At 37.3% G+C, this 22,978-nt stretch overlaps 2 protein-coding genes across 2 annotated transcripts; both read right to left on the bottom strand.

Moving 5' to 3' along the window:
* Positions 1 to 2,575: 2,575 nt before the first annotated feature.
* ndfip1 (Nedd4 family interacting protein 1) lies at positions 2,576 to 15,940 on the bottom strand. The gene is made up of 8 exons (XM_053484007.1): positions 15,724 to 15,940; positions 11,266 to 11,356; positions 11,017 to 11,147; positions 10,847 to 10,934; positions 10,160 to 10,284; positions 7,624 to 7,690; positions 7,414 to 7,522; positions 2,576 to 3,981 (listed from the first exon to the last, which is right to left on the bottom strand). Exons 1-7 carry the CDS (start codon positions 15,751 to 15,753, stop codon positions 7,416 to 7,418), a joined length of 639 nt encoding a protein of 212 aa, XP_053339982.1. The 5' UTR covers positions 15,754 to 15,940; the 3' UTR covers positions 2,576 to 3,981; positions 7,414 to 7,415.
* Positions 15,941 to 17,697: 1,757 nt separating this feature from the next.
* On the bottom strand, positions 17,698 to 21,670 carry gnpda1 (glucosamine-6-phosphate deaminase 1). Its single transcript, XM_053477057.1, has 6 exons — positions 21,261 to 21,670; positions 20,033 to 20,134; positions 19,754 to 19,936; positions 19,457 to 19,641; positions 18,041 to 18,215; positions 17,698 to 17,873 (listed from the first exon to the last, which is right to left on the bottom strand). Exons 1-6 carry the CDS (start codon positions 21,382 to 21,384, stop codon positions 17,833 to 17,835), a joined length of 810 nt encoding a protein of 269 aa, XP_053333032.1. The 5' UTR covers positions 21,385 to 21,670; the 3' UTR covers positions 17,698 to 17,832.
* Between the last annotated feature and the right edge of the window lie 1,308 nt (positions 21,671 to 22,978).

Consider the following 22,978-nt stretch of genomic DNA (forward strand, 5'->3'; position numbering starts at 1 on the left):
CTATAGCCAAAATGTGTGTATGTAGACGGATTGGGAGTCTTTTTACTGAAAATTCAACATTTCATTTTATTTCTTATCAAAAAAAGATTCATTCATTTTGATGAACGAGATTCAAAGAACCGAGTCACTAAAATGACGCATTTCATATTGTAGTTGTTTGAGCAGTAAGTAGTATATGTATGTGTGTGTATGAGTGAAGTTTGATTTACGGCGCCTCATCGACTCCAAAAGTTTAATGTAAACGCAGTTGTGTAAACGTGGATTTCTTTGGAATTTTAAAGACTCCATCGGATTGAACTGAAATGCTGTGACTTTGTTTCTTCCCCTCTCTGTCTCTGTACAGAGGCGTGCTGTGAGTGAGAGGAGTGTGTGAGTGAGACAGATGGAGCTCTGCTGTCTCCTCCACACACACACACACACACACACACATCAAACCTGCTGGTTTCAGGATCACACTCTCAGTAATGATGGGGGCGAAAATGATGGCACCCACTGCTAAACTGCTTCACCTCAGCAGGCTGGAGCAGACTGACCTGACCCTGCTGTACTGCACGAGCGGCGGCCAACACCTGCACCGAATACAGGAAAAATCTGTTACTTTAATCAGCAATGTAACGGTGAACACCAGGAAGGTGTGGAGAATCAAAATAGAGCAGTAATGTTTAATCTGTGTAAACTACGGTGGCTGAGAAGTGCAAAACAAAATATTAAAAACCAAAAACAAAGTAACAAATTAAAAAGACTAAACACAAAATAACAAATTCAAAAACAAAACCAAATAGAATTTAGAAATTCAGAAAACAAAACGACATATCCAAACAAAATACCAAATGAAAAAACACAACACTCACTCAAACCGGAAATGGTAGGTATAGTTCGTAAATTAAATTCTTATCGCTGATTGGATGAGACATCTGTCACTCAAGACATACAGGAAGTACTATCAAGTGAAGTCAGAATAATTTTTTTAAAGCACATTTAAAACACCTTTGTTGACCAAAGTACTGTATAATCCTAAAATACTACAATTAATTCTTAAATAAAAATACATCTAAATGTCCGTGTTGCTGCAGTACTTCCTGTATATTTTGAGTGACAGATTTCTTGTTCAATCAGAATCAACAAGCCAAAAAAGGTTTTGCGAATTACATCCTTAGCGCTGATTGGACAAGACATCTGCCACTTAAGATCAGCAATAAGAATTTCATTCGCAAACCACGCATAGGCGTGTTGAGTCTCACCGCTGATTGGACAATTAAGTGACAGATGTCTCATCCAATCAGCAATAAGAATTTAATTCGCAAACTATACATACCTTTTCCGAGGTTTCTCATTTGGTATTTTGTATCTTGATATGTCGTTTTGTTTTCTTATTTGTAATATTGTTTCCCTTTTTGATGTTTTGTTTTGGGGTTATGTTATTTAGTTTTTAGTGTTTTTATTTAGTTTTTGAATTTGCTATTTTGTTTTAATTTTATTTTGTTTTCATTATGTTTTTTTAATTTGTTATTGTTTTTGGTTTTGTTATTTTGTTTTGTACTTCTCGGCTACCGTAATATACAGACAAATATTTTTTCCTTTTTAGGAATACAGAATGCACAGAGACGCACTTTATTTTTATGCTCTAACAAAGTACAGTAATACCCATTAGTACTTGGGATACTGTCAGGGAAAGAAGGAGGCGCCAAAGGCATTTGAGAAATTTATTAAAAACTGGAAAACTATTTTAAATTTAGTTGCAACGATGGTCGGGCCCAAGCACCTGTGCCATTGCCACCCAGTCACACCACACAATCTGTGACAATCTTTGATAACCTGTAATGTCACAGAAGATGGCATAATTTTTAGGCATTGTCATGGCTGGACATCTCTGCGGTGCGCCTGGTGGTGATCGCCAGCTGTACGCAACATGTGACTACAGACCTCCTAAAAGCCCTAATGCTGATGTTCAAATAAAAATTTTATGTATCACATACACAGTCATACACAGTATGATATGAAGTGAAATGCTTATACGACTGCTGTTGACCTCAATATTACAAAAAATTAAAGAATATATTTTTTAATATTACATAATATACAGCAGTATGAATAATAAAAAAAAAATAAAACATGATAGAAATATAAAGAAGTTAACGAATATATATATATATATATATATATATATATATATATATAAAAATGAAAATAATAGGAATGTGATGTAGTGCAGTGTCCAGTTATTGGCAAGATAATGTGCAAGATTGCCGTCACTTAATATGAAGTCACCTGAAGTTATTAGCCACTTTTCATCGTAAGTTTAAGGCATCGCCACACCATTGGTGGTGATCGTAATGGCGCAGGTGTTTGACATGTGTACGTGCAAGTGTGTATGATCTCTGCAGCAAAACGAGGGGCAGATGGAACATCCGAGGCAGTGAACGGGGGCAGATGGAATGTTTGTGGTACTGAGCGGGGCAGTTGAGAATGCATTGCCCAAGTGAGTTGAGGATTATAAGTGCTTACACCAATGATTAAAAACACCAAAAAATCTAAGTGTGTTATGGACTGGAGAGCGATAAAAAGACAAGAGTGATGTCGCTATTGAAGCAATGTTTATTAAAAGTTATCTTGCACAAGTCTAAACATATAAACCACATTATACCACACTCTGCAGAACTATTTCATCAACATGCATGTCACGAAAAACTGAAGTAAATGAACAAGACAGTGGAATATCTACTGATACTTTTGGCATTTTAAGTCACCGTTGTTCATTATACAGATCACAGAAGAAATACAGGTACGATTTTAGGCGTCACTGCATGACAGATCAGTGTGCATCAGACGGAAAAGCTTTGGTCCTAATCACAAAAGCAAAACCATTTTTTTTGTTTAACGTCATCATGTTAAATAAATCATTCTGAGACTCATCGTTAATCAGGATAGTGGACTATGGCCTGTACATGCTTTTGACTTGGAAACTGACTGCTGCTATCTACCTTCATTACATCTTCAAAGTGCAAGTGTAAAATAACATCTGATATTACACTGTCCCTAATACATCTAAGCTTTATATTTCACCCAAAAAAAAAAAAAAAAAAAAAAAGATGGGTTACAATACTTACTCACAAATAAAACTAAAAATTTTCCCCAGCACTCTATAAACGAGAACACTAAAGCTCATTTTACACCAGATGCAGCACGCTGCTTGGAGCACACTCGTGTTAAATCGATATCGATCTCCTTTTACATCAACCGAACTCTGAGTGCTATCGAGCGCACTCGACAGATTTACAGGCTTGTGTCTAGCTAGAAAGACAAGAAAATTTTGTGCTCTTTTGTTATAGTCTAGGCCCGTAATCAATCATACACGGCTTTTTAATCCCATAATGAATAATCATAACGGCAAGTGTTATGAACACAAGGACAAAGGGAATTTCTTAAACTTTACAAACAAATGATTTTTCCACTAATCTGATAATGAATTAAAAAAAATGTGCATCCCAAGTTTAAATACCCACGGTGAAATAATGCACTGAAATGTTCCCCTGAATGCTCAGTATTTTACACTATATTTATATAAACCGGCGTGATCTGGTGTAAAATGAGCTAACCACTAGACATCGTTCAAGATACTAACTGGGTGCATTGTTTATTTTATTTTAAATTTTTTTTGCAAGGCATTAATTGTCTAAAGCTGTGGCGATCTACATGGCTGTTCATCACAACCGTTAAGGGTGCTGATTAAGGAATATTAAAAATGTATGTCGTCATGACTGATTGCACTGGAAATTAGTTACAGATAAATACTTGATTAGAGGACTATCAACAGCCTGGTGAATATACATAACTGTACCTAAATCTTTTTTTTTTTCTTTTTCATTTATTTTGCAGGTTTGTTGCAGCGGCTTCTGCGTAGCACTTGTTTTCAGAAGATTCGAAGAAAAAAAAAAAAAAAGCTGAATTTTGCCATTTCATAATAGTCCTGAGATGGATCATCTGGAGAAAAAAAAAAAAACAGAGCAGGCATTAGTTTAATAAATTATGATGTTATATTAAATTTACATGCACTTCAACATGAAAAAAAATTTACGCACACAAAAAAATGTGTATGTATGTGTGTGTGTGTATATATATATATATATATATATATATATATATATATATATATATATATATATATATACACACACACATATACACACACACAGTGCTCAGCATAAATGAGTACACCCCACTACATTTGTCAGAAAACCTTTAGTTTTCTTTCAGAATCAACATTTATGAGATACTATACTACAAAATACTCCCACAAATGCGGCCCATTGATTGCAAACAAGATTTGTTAATTTGCACACAAAAAAGGGATTTTCCTGACAAATTCATTCAAGCCCATGTTTCAAAAATGAGTACACCCCAATTATTGTCTTAGGAGAAAAGCCACATTTAAGACTACAAAATTCTAATTAACAGGCATCTAACCACAGGTGAGTCTAATGATTCATTTAAGAGGTGTCCAGCAGACAGGTGACTATAAAAGGGCATTACTTAACAAAAAAAAAGCTCTCCTCATTTCATGCTGTCAGCAATGGCTCCACATGGAAGAGAAATGTCACAAAATCTGAGAGGGGAAATAATTTCTTTACACAAAAAAGGTGAGGGCTACAAGAAGATCAGCAAAGGTTTACATATTAGTCAAAATATTGTAGCAAAAGTGACCAAAAAATGTAAGAAAGATGGAAGTGCAACCATCTTAGAGAGACGTTCAGGCCTTCCACAGAAGTTAACATTTCGACAGGAGCGTCGTCTGATGTGAAGCGTTAAAGAAAATTGCCATGCAAGTTCACTGCAGTTAGCTAAAGCAGTAGAAAGCCAAACTGGAGTGACCGTTTCCCGTGACACCATACGGCGCACACTGCAGTGGAATGGCATGCATGGGTATCGTCCACGAAGGAAGCCTCTCCTAAAGCCCATGCACAAAAAAGCACGTCTAGAATTTGCTAGAGCCCATGCTGGAAAAGATGAAGACTATTGGGACTCTATACTCTGGAGTGATGAGATAAAGATCACTGTTTTTGGAACTAATAATTTTAAAACTGTATGGCGTCGTAAAGGTGAGGATTTCAAAGAAAAATGCATGGTGCCTACAGTGAAACATGGTGGTGGCAGTGTCCTTATGTGGGGCTGCATGAGTGCTGCTGGTGTTGGGGAGCTGCATTTCATTGATGGTATCATGAACTCAACAATGTACTGCTCTATACTGAAGGATAAGATGCTGCCATCACTCCATGCACTTGGTCGTTGTGCACTTTTCCAACACGAAAATGATTTAAAACACATCTGAAGCTACTGTTGCATTCCTAAAGAAGAACAGGGTGAAGGTGGTTGAATGGCCAAGTATGTCTCCTGATCTGAACCCAATCGAACACCTGTGAGGAATTCTGAACAGACAAGTTGAGCATCACTCTCCATCCAGCATTCAGGCTCTAAAAGAGATCATTCTTGAAGAATAGAAAAAGATAGATGTTGCAATATATCAGCTTGTTTATTCCATGCCTAGAAAACTTAGTGCTGTCCTTAAAAACCATGGTGGTCATACAAAATACTAGATGTAGTAGTTTTTGTTGTGGGGTGTATTCATTTTTGCTTCAACCAATTTGAGATTTTGTGACCCAAGTTATATTATTAACCTTAAATTCATGTTATGGAGTTAAACAAGTGTTCAATAAAACTCAGCCTTGCGAAAATTTTGGAAATTGTTCTTTTGTTTATCGAGCTACTGATTAAATTCATACTTTTTAAAAGGGGTGTACTCAATTATGCTGAGCACTTTATATATGTGTGTGTGTGTGTGCATATATATATATATATATATATATATATATATATATATATATATTACACACACATCAATCACATGGTCACATAATAGCATCAACAATGGTGCAAGTACTAATATCTTAAGATAGAGGAGACGTAATAGGATAAATCTTTATTTATACAAGATCGTCTTTCATCTACAGGATCTGGGTTCGATTCCTGTCTGTGTGCACATTCTCCTTGTACTTCATGGGTTTCCTCAGAGTACTCCGGTTTCCTTCCACAGTCCAAAAAAATGTAAATTAGGCTAATTGCCGTTCCCGAATTGCTCGTAGTGTGTGAATGTGTGTGCCCTGCGGAGAATTGGAGAGCTCGTATACAGAATTAAGCGGATAAAAATGTTTTTTCTAAAAAAATGTTTTTGCCTTGATCTCGTATTGATGATGGGAGAATCGGAGTCTTCTTCTACACATGTCAAAGATTCTGAATGGACTCTGTGATGGACAACCCATGTATGAAAACGATGTCTTATGCTCCCTAAAACAATCTTTCTATCAGGGGAAAAAAAAAAAAAAAAAAAAAAAACTCTGTTGATGGAAAATCCTGCCCATTAGGTACATCGAGGTCGTCAGCTCAACATAACGTTGCTGATCCTAGACCTAACCAACGGAAGCAACCCCAGATCATAACTCAGCCCCCACAGGCTTGTACAGTAGGCATGCTCTAGCTAATTAAATCCCGTCCCGATTAGCCGCACTGATGAGTGTTTTTCTTAAGGCAACACAGTTTAGTCTCCTGACATGATTGTTTTAGACATGAGAAGCTACTCACTGCATCTGTTGGGGTTAAATAACTTGTTGCCAGCTGAACAGTAATTATCCAGTGGAAGACTCTTAACTATTTGCTTTGTTAAATCCAGGTGGTGACTTTTTTTTTCTTTTGGCCAGGCAGTGTATACGCATCTACATTACTGCCCAAAACTTTGGGATCACTTTCTAACTCCATGGTCATTCCTGATTTTGAATTCTTTCTGCACTTTAAAACAAAGCTAAATATGTACAAAATATACAATAATTTCCTCTGAGCTGTTGATAGTGTGATGTATCTGCTACGTACGCTCTGTAAATCCTTTATTACGGCTCTAATCTGAGGTGCTGTTTGTTAATTGGTGATTTTTGAAGCTGGTAACTCTAAACTTCTCTACACCAGAGGTAAGTTTTGGTTTTGCTTTACTGGGAATGATGTGACCAGAGTTTTATGCTTGATGATGGTGCTCAATGGGTTTTGCAAACACACTTGACAATACTGTTCTTGCAAGAACTATTCCAGAACAGCTGACCTTCACGTCTTAAAATAACTGACTGTCGTTGTTGTTACAGAATTATATAATGTCATGTGTCATTTCGTAGTTTTGAAATCCCCAGTATTGTTGTATCACGTAGAAAATAAATCACTAAACACTAAGAAATCTGCGTGTGTGAAATAGTGTGTGTTGTGTGTGTGTGTGTGTGTGTGTATAAAAGACACCACTAGAGACTGCAATTTCATTATTTTTAACCAATCCTTGAATGCTTCACACACACAAAAAACCTGTTACCATGACAGATTTACCTTCAGTAGATAAAAAGGACTCTGGTGCGAGAAACGGTTGGGAAGGAATGATCGGCCATGTTGCGCACTCGAGAGTAATTAACGAAACCTCTGATAAACAGCAGAAATCCTGTATGAGGGAAAAAAAAAAAAAAAAAAAAAGATCGGTTAATAATGTTGACCAGTCGACTCTGATAGAATGGAGATATAAAGATACAGGAGCACACTTACCTACAACCAGGAACACCCACCACAGCCAGTACTGCCCGTCAAAGTAACCCGGAAAATATGTGGAGAACTGGTTTAAGGAAAAAACAAGAGAAAGAGTTAAAGAGAAGACTTCACAGGGTTGAAGAGAAGACTTCACAGGGTTAAAAGGATGATTTGCGGTGATTATGTACAAAATATTGAAACCTCAGATTTCCAGGTATTCAGAAAGGAGCTGGTTAAAAAAAAAAACATACAAAAAAAACTGTTTACTCTGAACACCCCTATAGCTGATGTCTTGATGTTATCATGTCATTGCAGGAAACCACTTTTACATGCTCTTCTCACAACAAGCACGACATGCGTGCAATGACAACAACAGCGGTTGGAACACTTTTTTTTTCTTTTTTTAAGGCTGAACTGTTTTCCGTTTTGTGCGCGAAGTCTGATGAAGAGTCATGACCTTGAGCAAAAGAGGAAGTGATGTAGACGCTGTAGAGACAAAGTGCCTCCATTCAGAAAATCTCTCCAATCCTCTAAGATTATACTATTAGGTATTATAGAACATTATACCATTTAAAAGTCATAACACTAGCTGGTATTTTTCATATGAAAATATTAAATAGCTTCACGTCAAAACATACGCAAGGTTAAAACGTACAAGTTTTTTTTATTGGCTTCATACATCTACACAATTCTAAGTATTATAGCATATATAATACATAGATACAGTGGGGCAAAAAAGTATTTAGTCAGCCACCAACTGTGCAAGTTCTTCCACTTAAAAAGATGTGAGAGGCCTGTAACTTAGGTATACCTCAACTATGAGAGACAAAATAAGAAAAAAAAAAAATCTGAAAATCACATTGTAGGATTTTTTTATGAATTAATTGGTAAATTCCTCTGTAAAATAAGTATTTGGTCACCTACAAACAAGCAAGATTTCTGGCTCTCAAAGACATGTAACAACTTCTTTAAGTCCTCCACTCGTTACTTGTATTAATGGCTTCTGTTATCAGTATAAAAGACACCTGTCCACAATCTCAAACAGTCACACTCCAAACTCCACTATGGCCAAGACCAAAGAGCTGTCAAAGGACACCAAAACTGTAGACCTGCACCAGGCTGGGAAGACCTAATCTGCAATAGGTAAGCAGGTTGGTGTGAAAAAGTCAACTGTGTGAGCAATTATTAGAAACTGGAAAACATACAAGACCAGTAATAATCTCCCTCGATCTGGGCCTCCACGCAAGATCTCACCCCGTGGGGTCAAAATGATCACAAGAACTGTGAGCAAAAATTCCAGAACCACACGGGGGGACCTAGTGAATGACCTGCAAAAAGCTGTGACCAACGTAACAAAGGCTACCATCAGTAACACACTGCGCCGCCAGAGACTCAAATCCTGCAGTGTCCAGACGTGTCCCCCTGATTAAGCCAGTACATGTCCAGGCCCGTCTGAAGTTTGCTAGAGACCATTTGAATGGTCCAGAAGAGGATTGGGAGAACGTCATAGGATCAGATAAAACCAAAGTAGAACTTTGTGGTAAAAACTCAACTTGTCATGTTTGAAAGAGAAAGAATGCTGAGTTGCATCCAAAGACACAAAACTCTGCTGTTTACTCTCAGACTCGTAGTGATGAATCCGTGGCTTGTCACTAGCAATGATTCTCTTTAAGAAACTTTCACCTTCCTTAAAGTATTGGTCAAAATGTAGTTTGCAGATATCCAAACACTTTCGCCCTACTCTATACCACCCTCAGACCACACACACACACAAAAAAAAAAAGATTCACTGCACGCTGCTCATCTTTTGTGGAAATGACAAGTGGGACATCTATTTTTTGCTCACACTGCTGTTACAAATAAACTGATGCAACACGTTCACACCTGCACAGCAGTTTTTTTGGGAGACAGTAACCTTGAACGGAAATCAGTCATAAGATGGCAGACAGGAGTTTTAATATAACAAAAGTGCGGATGATATTTTTCGGATGAGCTTGCGACAGACAGTTTCCCCATGCACTTAAAGTTTCACGTAAATACCAATTGCATGTCACTCTTCCATTACTGTTAGTTTAGCCCTCGTCCAAATACTCCCTGTTCTGGACGTTTTAATATGCACAGTACTAATGGACATCTCTGCAGCTTGCAAGGCAAGAAAAAGATTGACCAGCCTTCTCCCTGACCGCTTCTCTAAGTGTTCGTGTTGTTAAATACGCCACTAACTCAATGCCGTTAGCGCAAGCTCTCAAAACCCAGCTTCGTTAGAAACAACAATCACATTCTGTGTGATACATGATGGATTACACCAAATCTTTTTTTTTTTTTCATTATTATTATAATATTTCCTCATTTTTATCTTTGGAAATTTTATGCTTTTATATTTTGTACATAATTACTGCAAATCTTTTCTTTAACTCGTTGAACTCAGTTTAACTTTAAAAAAAAAAAAACTGTTTGACTGGTTTAACTTTTGTTCTTTGGATTGTGGCAAAACATTAACAGTTTCAAGTTTAATTACATGACTCTTTTTTTTAACCTATTACAGGTAACTCACCCTGACAATCAGGACCCACTTCACCAGTGAGAGGCCAAATCCAGACACTGCGCCGTAGCGCCCTGCTGCAGAAGTGGTCAGGCAGAACGACAGAAAAAAGCCAATCCAGTTGAAAAGGAAAGCCACTGAAAATGAGAGAGCACCGAAGATCATCATCATCGATCTGCAGGATAAAGCTGGAAATCTTTGCATTAAAAATGCACTTTACACTGAACATGCTGCAGAACTGACTGTAACAGAATTCCACCATTGCAATGTGAAATCCTTAACCCTGATTGGTTGATTAATTTTCTATAACTTTGACAGTACTGCTATGTGTTTAACGAGGATTAAAGATTATAACGACTGATATGGTGGAGACTGCTGTTAGGAGACATTGCATCTTAATGAGAAAAGATGATGCTGGTGGGAAAACGGTTTACAACTGCTAGAAGTGATAACAGGAACGGAAGCTATCTTTAGTAATATGTGTAACAGAACAAAATCACATCTGTTATAGGAAAATGATCAATTCTTAGGTAGGGGTTTTAAAGGTAGGAGTTTAAATTCTTAGGTCTCACACACAAAACAGGTCACTGATTATTCTCCCACACAGCATGTTTTCATCTTCATTCAGAGAATGATCAACGAACTCGACAAAATCTACAACATGATATCATGATGTTACTGATTACGTTCATGTCTTACTAAAAAACGTTAGCATGAATATGCCATCGTTCCCGACTCGCAGCTGGTCGACATCGTCAAAGTCATCCCTGGCAGCGAAATCCTCGTCCTGACAAGAGAAGAACCGTGTGAGTGTTATTATGAGGAATAACGCTGTACACGTTTAGCGCTAAGACGACGAGCTTCCTTACCCGTGTGGGCATCAGAGGGACGCTAGACTCGGCCTTGGTCCTCTCGGCTTCGTCATATGACGGTAAAGATGTGGCGACGTTGTATGAGGGGGGTTTGGGGTAACTCCCGTCATCTTTGTAATCAAAGAAAGCTGAAGAGAAAAAAATGATTATTTATACACTATGCATCAGAATACAGATTATTACAGAAAAAAAAGATTATCACATTATACACAATGATGAGTGTGTTTTAAGATGAATAGCAATTACCCGCGTCAGCTGCGATGCTGGTGTAAGGAGGAGGAGCATCAGTTCCTTGCTGGGGCACTTCAGCGGTCTCTGTCTCCTCCTCATTGGCTAACTGCAGACGAGAAAACACCAGATCGTCAGGAAAAATCTATGTATTTTTTATTATTTGCCTCTGCAGCATTACACTATCCTGGACACAATGTTCCTTTACACCACACAAACACACACAGTTTGTTTTGTAATCATTCCACTTATCTGGCACTGCTTACACTGAAGATAGAAGGAAGTGCAAATACTAAATAATTCAAGGATCTAGGGCAGCACAGGGCCACTTTAATGTCGATCAAGTAGAGAAATTTAAACACATTTAATGCTCTACACCAATAAGGGCACTCTCACTATAAAGTCAATTGTCTCAGCACAAAGAAACACTTTAAAACCTAAAAGCCTACATGACTGTCTTTACTCTGAGGTCTGACTCAACTTACTTTCCCTAGCCTTATAGAGATAAGGCCTGTCAGCTGAAGTAAGCACCTCAAAGCACTGTGGGATTTTAGAACACCCAAAAACAATAATAAATAAAAAATAAATACATAAGAACTGTAATGTAAGGGCCCAATAGTGGCGCAGTTGCACTATTACAGTGGGAATACTGTAGCCTTCCGCAGCTGAGGGCTGGAGAGAGCTGATTGGCCGTAAAAATCCTCTTAATTTAATCATTTGTGGCATTAGTTGCTGTCTGCCTAAATAAGTACTAGATCAAGTTACCCATCACAGGTAATTTGTGTGGAGATTCGTGTATCACCACAATGATTCCAAAATAAAAATAACTTTTTAATGTATGTACAGTATGGTTGCATGTGTGGTGGTTGCAGTTCCTCTATAATCCTGCAGGTGGCACTTTAAACTATTTACACATCGGCAGGCGCCACAGCATCGTGTTGGTAGATCTTGTTTATAAATGTGACACTTAAAAATCATGATACTTACAGAATAGTGAATCAAATCTAATCGAATATTTTCTCTGAGGATTCTCGTTCATAAAAAAATAGTTTGAAGACGAAACTGTAAAACATTCATATATAATGTGACTTTTCTGTGAATATTTAAGAGCCATGGCGTCTTTAACAAATTATAGTTGGTGTCTTAATTTAGAATTTTCTGATTTAGGAAAGTTTTGCAGATAAAACGTTTGTGTAGAGAACCTAATCCATTGAGTAGAAAGTAAGGTGAGATTCGGGATGTTTAATAGTTGCACACTGTAGCAACAGTATCATAGCGTGTCACGTGGCAGAGAAGTATGTTTTATTTAAATATACACAGGCCAATTTAAAATATTTGTTTTGCAAAAGTCAACAGTAAGATGTATTTTAGTTTCTCTTTCTGTTGGAATGCGAAACACAAAAATAAATGTTCTTATTATTAAACTGGACAATTAAAATTCATCTCTTGGACTGCTGATTTTTTTTATTGCCATCATTATTATTTAACATGTTGATATGAGAGTATTGCTGTGACTTGTGATAAATTATTTCAGTTTTGTAAACATCGCCTGACATTCGTTATCTGTGTAACTTAATCCTAAACACTTATCAAATGTAAAATTTTCCATTTTATGCAACATGTTAAAATAATAAAACACTCCACACATGAATTGAAGGACTCAAAAGAGATGTAAATAATAATAAGTAATCGATAAAAAAAAATTATTAACCAATGTGCTGCATAATGTTTCTCTGTAGCACCGTCTGTTAACTTTTACACCACAGGAGGGTGGACAAACAAATTTGTTTTTAGTGGCCAATAATTTGAATGAAAAAAATATAAGGCGATGTTTGACAGTCCTTCAATTTAAAAAGAAATGTGCCTGTTTAAACTATTTGGGCTTTGTCGTTTCGTCTCGCTTGACTAACATATCGAGATTGTGCAATTACAGCGGTTTAAATTAACCCAACTAAAGAAAGCATTTTAGTTATTTTTATTTCAATTATTGATTGCTAACATAAGCTTTCAGTTAAGAAAAATGTGTGAAAATTGCGATTCTAACACTCGGTTAAATATACAGAGATACAATACAGGCACATTTCGGAAACTCTAGCCAACAAACCTCCTAATTAAAAACATTTTATATAAAATAATAATAAATTTTAAAAAACTTCACTATATTAACAACACTGATGGACAAAAAACAGAAATCTTCAATTTCTAGTGAAAAATTATTAAATCTGCTGACTCTAAACTGTTATTTCAGCTATTTGCATTCCACACACTGTCCTATCTACAAGCAGCAGGGACATGGACAGCTGGTCCACCTTTTTGTAAAGATGCACTGTTTCTATTTTTGTCTCTCGAAGATTGATGTCGAGAAACTTATTTATAAAGTAGAGAACAAAAGACACTCTGTAAAAGTTAAAAGGAGATCAAAAAAAGTGCTTGCATGTACAGCTCTGCAGAAGACATTAATTATGAATAATATAGATCATATTTATAATTTAAGGCCTTAATGTGGGGCAGTTTGACATAAAATCGAAAATTGTTTGCCTCTGAATAAGTAACGAATACGAACTCAAAATGGTGGGTCTCTCACTTCTGCACTCCGCGTTTCATACTCAACTGAATATCCGATAAAGTTCAATAACATGTTTTAAGACCTTTGAGAGCCTGCATCTATTCACACCGAGGGGCAACTTAGGATGTTTTCACATTAAGCACGATTGATTTGTACAGTTCCCTTTGTAATAATTGCTTCACCCCACTTAGCCTTCACTTTTTTTTTTGCTCTGTACTTGGGTACACTTTCATATTTCCACTTTCTGATACAGCAGATGGCAGTATACACATACTTGGTTTGTTAAACACGAGAAGAAGAGAATGAGGATGTTAACTTTCACATTGCGTTTAATATAATTGATATTTTGGGAAAAATGTAAAGATTAATATTCTTGCACGCCTTCCTAATTTATCGGTTATGGCTGTGTAGATCAAAGGTTGAGATCAGTGCGTGCTACGCGCATGCAGATTTCGGACGAGACTTCTGTTCTCAGGCACTGGTTTCTGTATCGGATTCGAACCGTGCTTGTGTATCACTGTATCGTTCCCTAATTAAAAAATAAAAACCTTAGTTTAGCCAAGCTTTAAAGTGCAATGTTTATTGCGAGGTAAGAGTAAACTGAAGAGAAAATGCATGTGGATACAAAGAGAACTGTACACATGAAGTGACTGAAATCAAGGTTTCAATCCATAAGATGAAGAGACTTTGTCATTGTAGTGATGCAACAAATTTTTTTTGGTAGCTCTCAGAGACCAGCAGCAATAATAAATAAACAAAATACTAAACAAAATATATTGAATATATCGATGACCCTGAAGCTCTAGTACATCAAGAAAGCATGCTCTAGACAACATAGATTTAGATTTAAGGCATTTGGCAGACACCCTCATTTAGAGCGATTTTTTTTTTTTTAGCTCATTATATATCTGAGCTGTTGACAGATAAGGGCCTTGTTTAAGGGCCCCAACAGCTGCAGTTTGGTGCTACTGGGGATTAAAGCTGGAACCATCCGGTCAGTAGTCTAACACCTTAACCACTAAGCTACCCGTATGAGATGGTTTTGTCAGATCTCCAAATCTTCTCGAATGACATTTCTAACAATGTATAATAAACAAGAAGTCCCCTTTTTATCAGTCCTCTCAAGGTTTTCCTCTCTCATGATGTCTTGGGGGGAAAAAAACCCTGAGACATTACGAGAGGAAAAACCTTGAGAGTGATAAGGGAAGTACTCTTTCTTCTTCTTTTTACTACTAAGAATAAGTCCTGCTCACAAGTTAAAAAGGGATTGGACATAATTTCTAGTTTGTCCAGGTTTTTAGAGATAGGGAGATTAAAAAACACCAACAACAAGGAAGAAGTCTGATTTGTGGTCAGGAATTACGTAATAAACCAGAAATCTCAATTAAATCCAAACAGATTGGTCGGCTGAAAGAGGGATACATTTATATTTTTTATGTATTTAATCGGATTACATAACGTTTAGGAGTGCAGGGTAAAGCTGTCACACCAGCTGATGGGCCTCACAAAAAGAAAACAAGAAAACAGAAAATACGTATACATGTTTATGTTTACATGTATATGTACACTTATACATGTTCCTAATACGTTTACTCTTTTTATTACAAACTATACATCTCTTATTACATACTCTTGTGAAAGACAGACGGGGTAGTTTGAGTTAGCGTTACAGGATTAACACCGAGAGAAGACGCTGTTAGCGAGTTAGCAAGAATGGGTGTGTTCATAAACAACTCGCGAACACATTTAAAATGTAAAACAAACTTATATTTAAGCAAATTATCTTTTACATTACAAGAAAAATGACATACAAGCTTTAATCATATTTATTTTCAACGTAAAACAAACAAGCTAAACTGTGCATCTGAGGAAGCTAGCATGCTAAGTGCTAAATGCTAAGCGTTCGTTACCTGGCGATATCCGCTCCTTTGCTCGGCCATTCTTTGGTGCGTCTTGAGCAGTAGTCACTTATTCATACGAATAGCTAGCTAAATAAACCGACCAGCTGTATGAGAGAGGATATATCCTCCTCCCTACGCTTTTTTGTCTCTGTATATTTCTTTTCGCCCGTTGTAGACGAATTCAACAGCGCACTTGTTAAAAGTAACCACAACAAAAATGGCTGCCGCGCATGCGCACTCGGTCGTTCACTTTTCCTCTCAGGGTGTGTTACAATTCGGGTCAAAGATTAAATTACACAACTAGTAAATCGAGTTAAGCTTCAAACCATTACATTGTTTATTAACTTGAGACATTATTATTATTATTATTATTATTATTATTATTAATATTAATATTATTATTATTTTGGATTAATAAGCCGTATCTGAGAAAAATGTCAGAGAAAATGTCATAAATGCAATCAAATTAAACAATCTTACATTTTCAACACTGGACATTTAGAATATGAAAAAAAGCAATGTATTAAAGTTTTTTATTAAATTAACGTTAGAGCATTAAGGCAGCATGATGGCTTAGTGCCGCTCTTAGCACTGTCGCCTTGCACCTCTAGGGTCAGGGTTCGATTCCCGTCGCATGTTCTCCCCGTGCGTGGTGGGTTTCCTCCGGGTACCCCGGTTTCCTCCCACAGTCCAAAAACATACAGATCAGGCTAACTGGCTTTCCCAAAATTGCCCGTAGTGTGTGAATGAATGTGAGAGAGTATGCATGTGTGTGTGCGCGCCCTGTGCTGGATTCCCACCCTATCCAGGGTGTACCCCGCCTCGTGCCCTGGGATGGGCTCCAGGCCCCCGCGATCCTGTGTACAGGATTAAGCAGTATAGACGTTGAGTGAGTGAGAGCATTAAACTGCTTTCCACCCTGTTGTACAAAACTTGTAAAACCCTAATGCCTGACATGTAATACAACTCCATAAAGTCTAGCCATCCATCCATGCACCCACTCCGGGTTTGAGGGTTCGATTCCCACCTCGGGATCATGAGTTTGCATGTTCTCCCTGTGAATGTTAAGTTAATTTATTTACATAACACCGATAGTTGACCAAAGTGCCTTACATAACAAAGTAAAAACATGTTTTTTTTTTAAATAAAAAAATCATTAGAAAACACCAAAACCATCAAATTACCACGTTAACACATGTTTAAAAGCCTCGGTAAACAGATACGTTTTTAAGTTTGATTTAAACATTTCAACACTGTGAGCTGAACAGACATGGAAAGGGAGCTTCTTCCAAAGGGTGGGCCCGGACACAGAAAAAGCACGATCGCCTCTCCTTCTTTACCGACTTTTCGGAATTGTGAGCAGAAGTTGATCAGATGATCTAAGTGCTCTCTGTGGACAGTATGGGTGATTGTTGGGTTTCCTCCGCGTACTCCGGTTGTCCCTTCCATAGTCTTTGACAATTGATGGCTAACACAAGTTGCCCGTAGTGTGTGAATAAGTGTGTGAGTGTGTGTATGTATGGGCCCTGCAATGGATCGGCACCCCGTCTAGGGTGTACCCCGTCTCGTGGAAGAGTAGCTGGAGGAAGTCGCTTCTCCTGATAACACCTTGACCCAAAATTGAACTGAGCAATATACAGTAAATAAAGGATGGATGTTGGAGTCAACAAACACTACAACTGAAAATGTTAAAAATGTAAACTAAACACTTGACAAGTACAAGTAAAAGCACTCGTATTACAACCACAAATACTGAGATTGTCAATAAAAGGTCTTGTACATATGGTTAAAATTAATTCTGCACTAGATTAAATCTGTTCTAAGATTTGTTCTTTTGGCTTTATGTTATACTGATGCCATTCAGAATGAGTGAGTCAATATGTACGAGTCGCAACAGCTCAGGATTTGTGTTTTAGTAATTTCTATAAATATACTCCATTAAGAAAAAGAAACATACACACATAAATAAAACACTGCACATCGTATATCCATTAGTCTCCTTTTATTTATTTAAACCCTTCGTATCATTGCTACTGCAAATAGAAACAGTGTAAATGTCAAAATGTTAAAACTTTCAGACTTTAAATATCAAATACAAATCAAAGGTTCCTTTTCAAACTATGGTTCCTCCACCAGCTTATTGTGAACATGCATCATGCCTGTGGAATGAAAATAAATAACATTTAAAACACAAATTCTTATTATATTATTATAATGTTGTAGTTTTTATGTTGTAGTTATTTCTAATACCAATATCTAATTTCTCCTGGAAAAGACTGGATTACACCTCGGTTACTCTGTTCCTCGAGTCCTTCAGTAGTCTTACCTTTGAAGTATTTCACAGTCTTGACCCGCAGCTCTTGTGTGGCATCCTCATCACATACGAAGACGGTCTGAGGATGTTGCTGAAATGCTGAAACCGTCCACATGTGGTTTACCCCTTCCTCTATGGCCTTGTACAGGGCAAAAGCTTTATGTGCACCAGTGATAAGGATCATCACCTAAAAAGGTATAAACAATGATATAACATTTCAGTTTTACTTGAGATAAAGGCTCTTAAAACTCTGAAGTCAGAGAATACCTTTAAAAGCATCACTAGAAATTTAAACCTGTGTTTTGTCATGTTAGGATAAAGCATGCTTATATCAATTTATTTCTGGCCAATTCAGTCATTCCCATGAACATTCGGAGGATAACTTGTCGTCAACTTGCGGAAGAGACGCATATGTCTGTGTGAACTGTACACACAATCATACACCAACGCTGTTTAAACATTACAGGAACCTCGGCTGAGAGTTATTGCCCTGCGAGTCCCGACCTCGCTCCAAGCCATTTCCACATGTTTGGGCCATTAAAGGAGTTCCTTGGACACCAGCATTTCAGACATGAAGCAGGCGGTCCGCACATGGCGCCGGTGTACTGAGAAAACTTTCCACCTTGGTGATATCCATGCAAGAGTGAACCACTGGGATAAGTGCATCAGTGTAGCAGAGGATTATATAGAGAAATAAAGGAAGTTTATACTCTCATAACTGTGTTTTCTTAATTTGTACAATCAAAGTCCCAGTTTGACTTGAACACCCCTCGTATTTACTGCACGTTTTCAAAGACAACACCAAAAGCCATATAACACAGGAACAGAAATGCAATTATAACATAACGTACTTTTTAACATTCTCAGGTTTTAATCTATTGGTTTTAAGTTTTCAAAATGGTCTAATCTGTTCTTCTTTGTGTTACATAATTCACATTGGTAGAGCATAAATTAATGGTAAATTAGGTACAGATTTTTATATTATAGTATGTTGTTGTTCTAGCATCCAGTAATGCACCTAATGTGAAATGGCCAAAAGTAATAGAATAAAAGTAGCAGATTTTGTGGGATTCTGTAGTTATGTTCTTCCCAAACTTATCTTTAACATTAGCCACACTGAAAGGAATGCCCTTACAGCATATGGCAGACACAACCTACATTTATTAAATGTCATTATACATCTGAGCAGTTAAGGGTTAAAGGCCTTGCTCAAGGGCCCTACAGTGGCAGCTTTGTGATGCTGGGATTTGAACTTGGGACCTCCTGGTCAGCAGTCTAACACCTTAACCACTGAGCACACTACCTCCTTAAATTATCCCTACAGTAGCTAGAAATAACTAAGGACCAATGCATGCACAAACTGCAAATGAAATTCTATGGTTAGTAGACATCTAGAAAAGTAAAATTGTCTCTTAAATGTGGCCGTACCTCACGGGCATCCATCACTGTGCCGACTCCTACAGTCAGAGCCATGGTCGGGACTTTGGACAGATCTCCATCAAAGAAACGAGCATTCGCCAGGATGGTGTCCATAGCCAGGGTCTTGACCCTGGTCCGAGACACGAGACTAGAGCCGGGCTCATTGAAAGCAATGTGACCATCAGGTCCAATCCCTGCAACAAAAGTTCAATCAATTAAGCTGACATACTATCTGAATGGCCAGACGTTGTTATGTGTGATCTTTGGTTAAAAGACACAAGGTTAAAGTTTACTCAAAGCTCTTACCACCGACGAAGAGATCAATCCCACCAGCAGCTTTAATCTTCTCCTCAAAGTCATCACATTCTTTCTGCAGGTCTGGAGCATTGCCGTCCAGTATATGTGCGTTTTCTGATCGGATGTCGATGTGCTTAAAGAAGTTGTTCCACATGAAGGAGTGATAGCTTTCAGGATGGTCTCTGGGCAGTCCTGGGCAAAAATGTGTACAAAATTTAACGTTTAGATTTATTTAAGATAAGTTTGTGATTAAAACCAGCTAGTGTTCCTGATCGATTAAATACATACCTACATACTCATCCATGTTAAAGGTATTCACATACTGAAAAGATATTTCTCCTTTCTTATAATACTCAATCAGTTTCTTATAGCATCCCAGTGGAGTGCTACCTGGCAGAAAATATCAATGAACAAAATTACTGCAGTGATTAAGAAATAGGTATGGTGTGATTTTAATTAAACGACAAGGTATATGGTCCAAAAAATATAATTGAGTAAAATACCCCATGTACAAATACTAAATTATTTTGGTTAAATCAGATCAGTCAAAATAATGTCAGAATGAATTCACTGATTTGGTTTGTTGCTGATGAAAAGATGAATGAAGTCAAACCGATCTTCTATACTGCTTATCATGTACAGGGAAAGACTTTGGGCAAGAGGCGGAGCACACACACACACACTATGGGCAATTTGGGAATGCCAATTAGCCTGACCTGCATTTCTTTGGGTTAAAGGAGGAAACCCACCAAGCAGATGGAGAACATGCAAACTCCATGCACACAGACCTGAAGTGGGAATTGAACCCTCAACCATGGAGCCCCCTCTAGGACAAATCATTTCTTTGAACTTGGCCTTTTGAAAAAAAAAAAATGCTACAATTAAATATTGAACATCACGTACTCACTCACTCATCGTCTATACCCTTTTATAGGGGGGCCTGGAGCCTATCCCAGGAGACTTCGGGCACGAGGCGGGGTACATCCTGGTCAGGGTGCTAATCCATCGCAGCGCATTCACATGCCATGTGCAATTCACAAACACTAATTAACCTAATCTTTGAACTGTGGGCAGAAACCCATCATGCAAACTCCATGCGGGAATCGAACCCGGATCCTGGAGGTGACAACCACAAAGCCACCGTGCCGCGGACTGACATTTGTGTTCATGATTTTAGTGTCTAACTTAGTATTTTTTTTTTTTTTTATAAAATATTGACATTATTGTAAATCTAAATGATTTCATGAAAAGAATATCTTTGGGTGAAAATTATGCGATCAAAGTGTCAATACATTTGTTTGAACTTTTGGAACCTTTTGGAAACAAAATTGCTACAATTAAATACTGAACATCAAAGTAACAGAATGTATTTTTATGATTGAAAGTACAAAGAAGTAAAGTGTCCGTTATGTTCATTTAAATTATTTCCAACACTTATACACGACCCATATACAGCAGTAGTGTTTAATGAGTGCCAGTGTAAGGTGTGTGTGTGTGTGTGTGTGAGGTGATCTACCTGTGGGAAGGCCCAGGGTGAAGTACCTGTCCGGACCCGGGTTAAATCGGATGATCCTGTTCCGGATGTACTTGGCAGCCCACTCACTGGCTTCATCGTAGTCTCTCAGGATGATCAGCTTCATCGCTTGAGATTTGCTTTAAAACAAAGTAAAAAAAACACAGACACAGACTCGACTACAGAGAAACTTTACACACTGCCTGCCCCAGACTTTAGCCTCATAAAACTCTGCGGAAGAGCTCTTCTTATCAGGGCTGGGGATCTACAAAAGCCCATAAACAAATGAGTCTATGATGAAATAACATGCTGTGAAGAGGTTTTCAGGACAAGATACAGAGTGCTACAAAAATATAAACTGGTATTCATACTCCATTTAAACGTGTGTGTAACGGTGTAAGTGGGGCAGTCATGTAATCATGTGATGACTAGGAAGAGAAACCCTCAGTCAGCTGACCTGTGGCCGCGGGAAGGAGCCGAGTGTAGTGTACTGAGTGTAGCTCAGTCACCAGAGGGAAGTGGAATGCTTTGTAGTGCACCAGTATAGGGGCTGAGGGGTTGTTCGGGATGGAGCCAGAAGAGCAGCAGTTTTTCAGTCACGAGACTCGTGGGGGAGAAATGGTGAGTCAGCATTAAATGATAAACGCACAGCTAGCGTTTTGGGTTTTTTTTAATCTCAAAAACACTGCTGGAGCTGATAGTTTTCGGACTCTTTTAAGTTCTTCACACATCTTTAAAAGGATAAAAAATTTATTAACAATGACAAAGTAAAAAAACGTGTTTATTGTTAATTCATATATGTAAATAATAATGTAATAAAATGAATATATTATATAAATGGCTGGAAAATAAAAATGGTATGATGTTTATTATATTTATATAATAATAATAATAATAATAATATATTTGTATCAAATGTATACTGTATATACACACAAATACACACACTGTGGGGGGAAAAAAAAGCCCACTGCAATTTATTCCAGGAAACTTCTGGAATGTCATTAACAGGAAGATGGATGGCCACAAATTATCAAGCAAAGCTAAGCTGTTTGCTTTTTTGCAAAAAAAAAAAAATAATAATAATAATAATAAAAAATAATAATAATAGTTGGTATAAAGTTACCCAACAGCAATGTGAAAAACTGGTGGAGAGCCAAAAGACAAAGCTGTTATTGCAAATCGGGGTTATTATTCCACCAAATACTGATTTCTTAATGTTATTTATCCGAGGCATTAACACTATTTGTTTATACATTATTTGTATTTTGTTTTATTTGAGTCATTAAAGCTCTGCTGATGCTGCATTTTGATGTGTTGTGATGTCATTTCCTTAAAATGTATGCATTATAAATAAGTTATATTTTGAATTTAGGAGAAATATGGTCAGCAGTTCACAAACAAAACTGTTAATCTCACCAATACATGCACCTGTAAGGGAAAAACTAAACATAAGAAACTGATTATTTTTGCAGTGGTCTAATTTTTTTTGGTACAAATACATTTAGTATTAAAATATTTATACAAGTTTTTCTTTACTTGATGTGTATACATTTTTTTGCCTGATTTACACACACACACACACACACACACATATATATTCAATTCAATTCAATTCAATTTTATTTGTATAGCGCTTTTAGCAATTTTCATTGCCGCAAAGCAGCTTTACATAGTCAAAAGAATTATTTAGGTTTGTATGAAATGTGAATTTGTATGAA

Source organism: Clarias gariepinus, chromosome 2, assembly GCF_024256425.1.
Source record: "Clarias gariepinus isolate MV-2021 ecotype Netherlands chromosome 2, CGAR_prim_01v2, whole genome shotgun sequence".
Taxonomy (NCBI): domain Eukaryota; kingdom Metazoa; phylum Chordata; class Actinopteri; order Siluriformes; family Clariidae; genus Clarias; species Clarias gariepinus.

What these genes read in the sequence shown, in the direction of transcription:
- ndfip1 (XM_053484007.1), bottom strand. Translation starts at nt 15,753, where the DNA reads ATGGCCGAGCAAAGGAGCGGATATCGCCAG. An exon ending in CAGCATCGCAGCTGACGCGG is followed by an intron (nt 11,148 to 11,265) that starts GTAATTGCTATT and finishes TTTTCTCTTCAG; the next exon opens with CTTTCTTTGATTACAAAGAT. An exon ending in GTGGGTGTTCCTGGTTGTAG is followed by an intron (nt 7,523 to 7,623) that starts GTAAGTGTGCTC and finishes TCCCTCATACAG; the next exon opens with GATTTCTGCTGTTTATCAGA.
- gnpda1 (XM_053477057.1), bottom strand. Translation starts at nt 21,384, where the DNA reads ATGAAGCTGATCATCCTGAGAGACTACGATGAAGCCAGTGAGTGGGCT. An exon ending in CACCCTGGGCCTTCCCACAG is followed by an intron (nt 20,135 to 21,260) that starts GTAGATCACCTC and finishes ATTTTCTGCCAG; the next exon opens with GTAGCACTCCACTGGGATGC. An exon ending in CAGTGATGGATGCCCGTGAG is followed by an intron (nt 18,216 to 19,456) that starts GTACGGCCACAT and finishes ATACCTTTTTAG; the next exon opens with GTGATGATCCTTATCACTGG.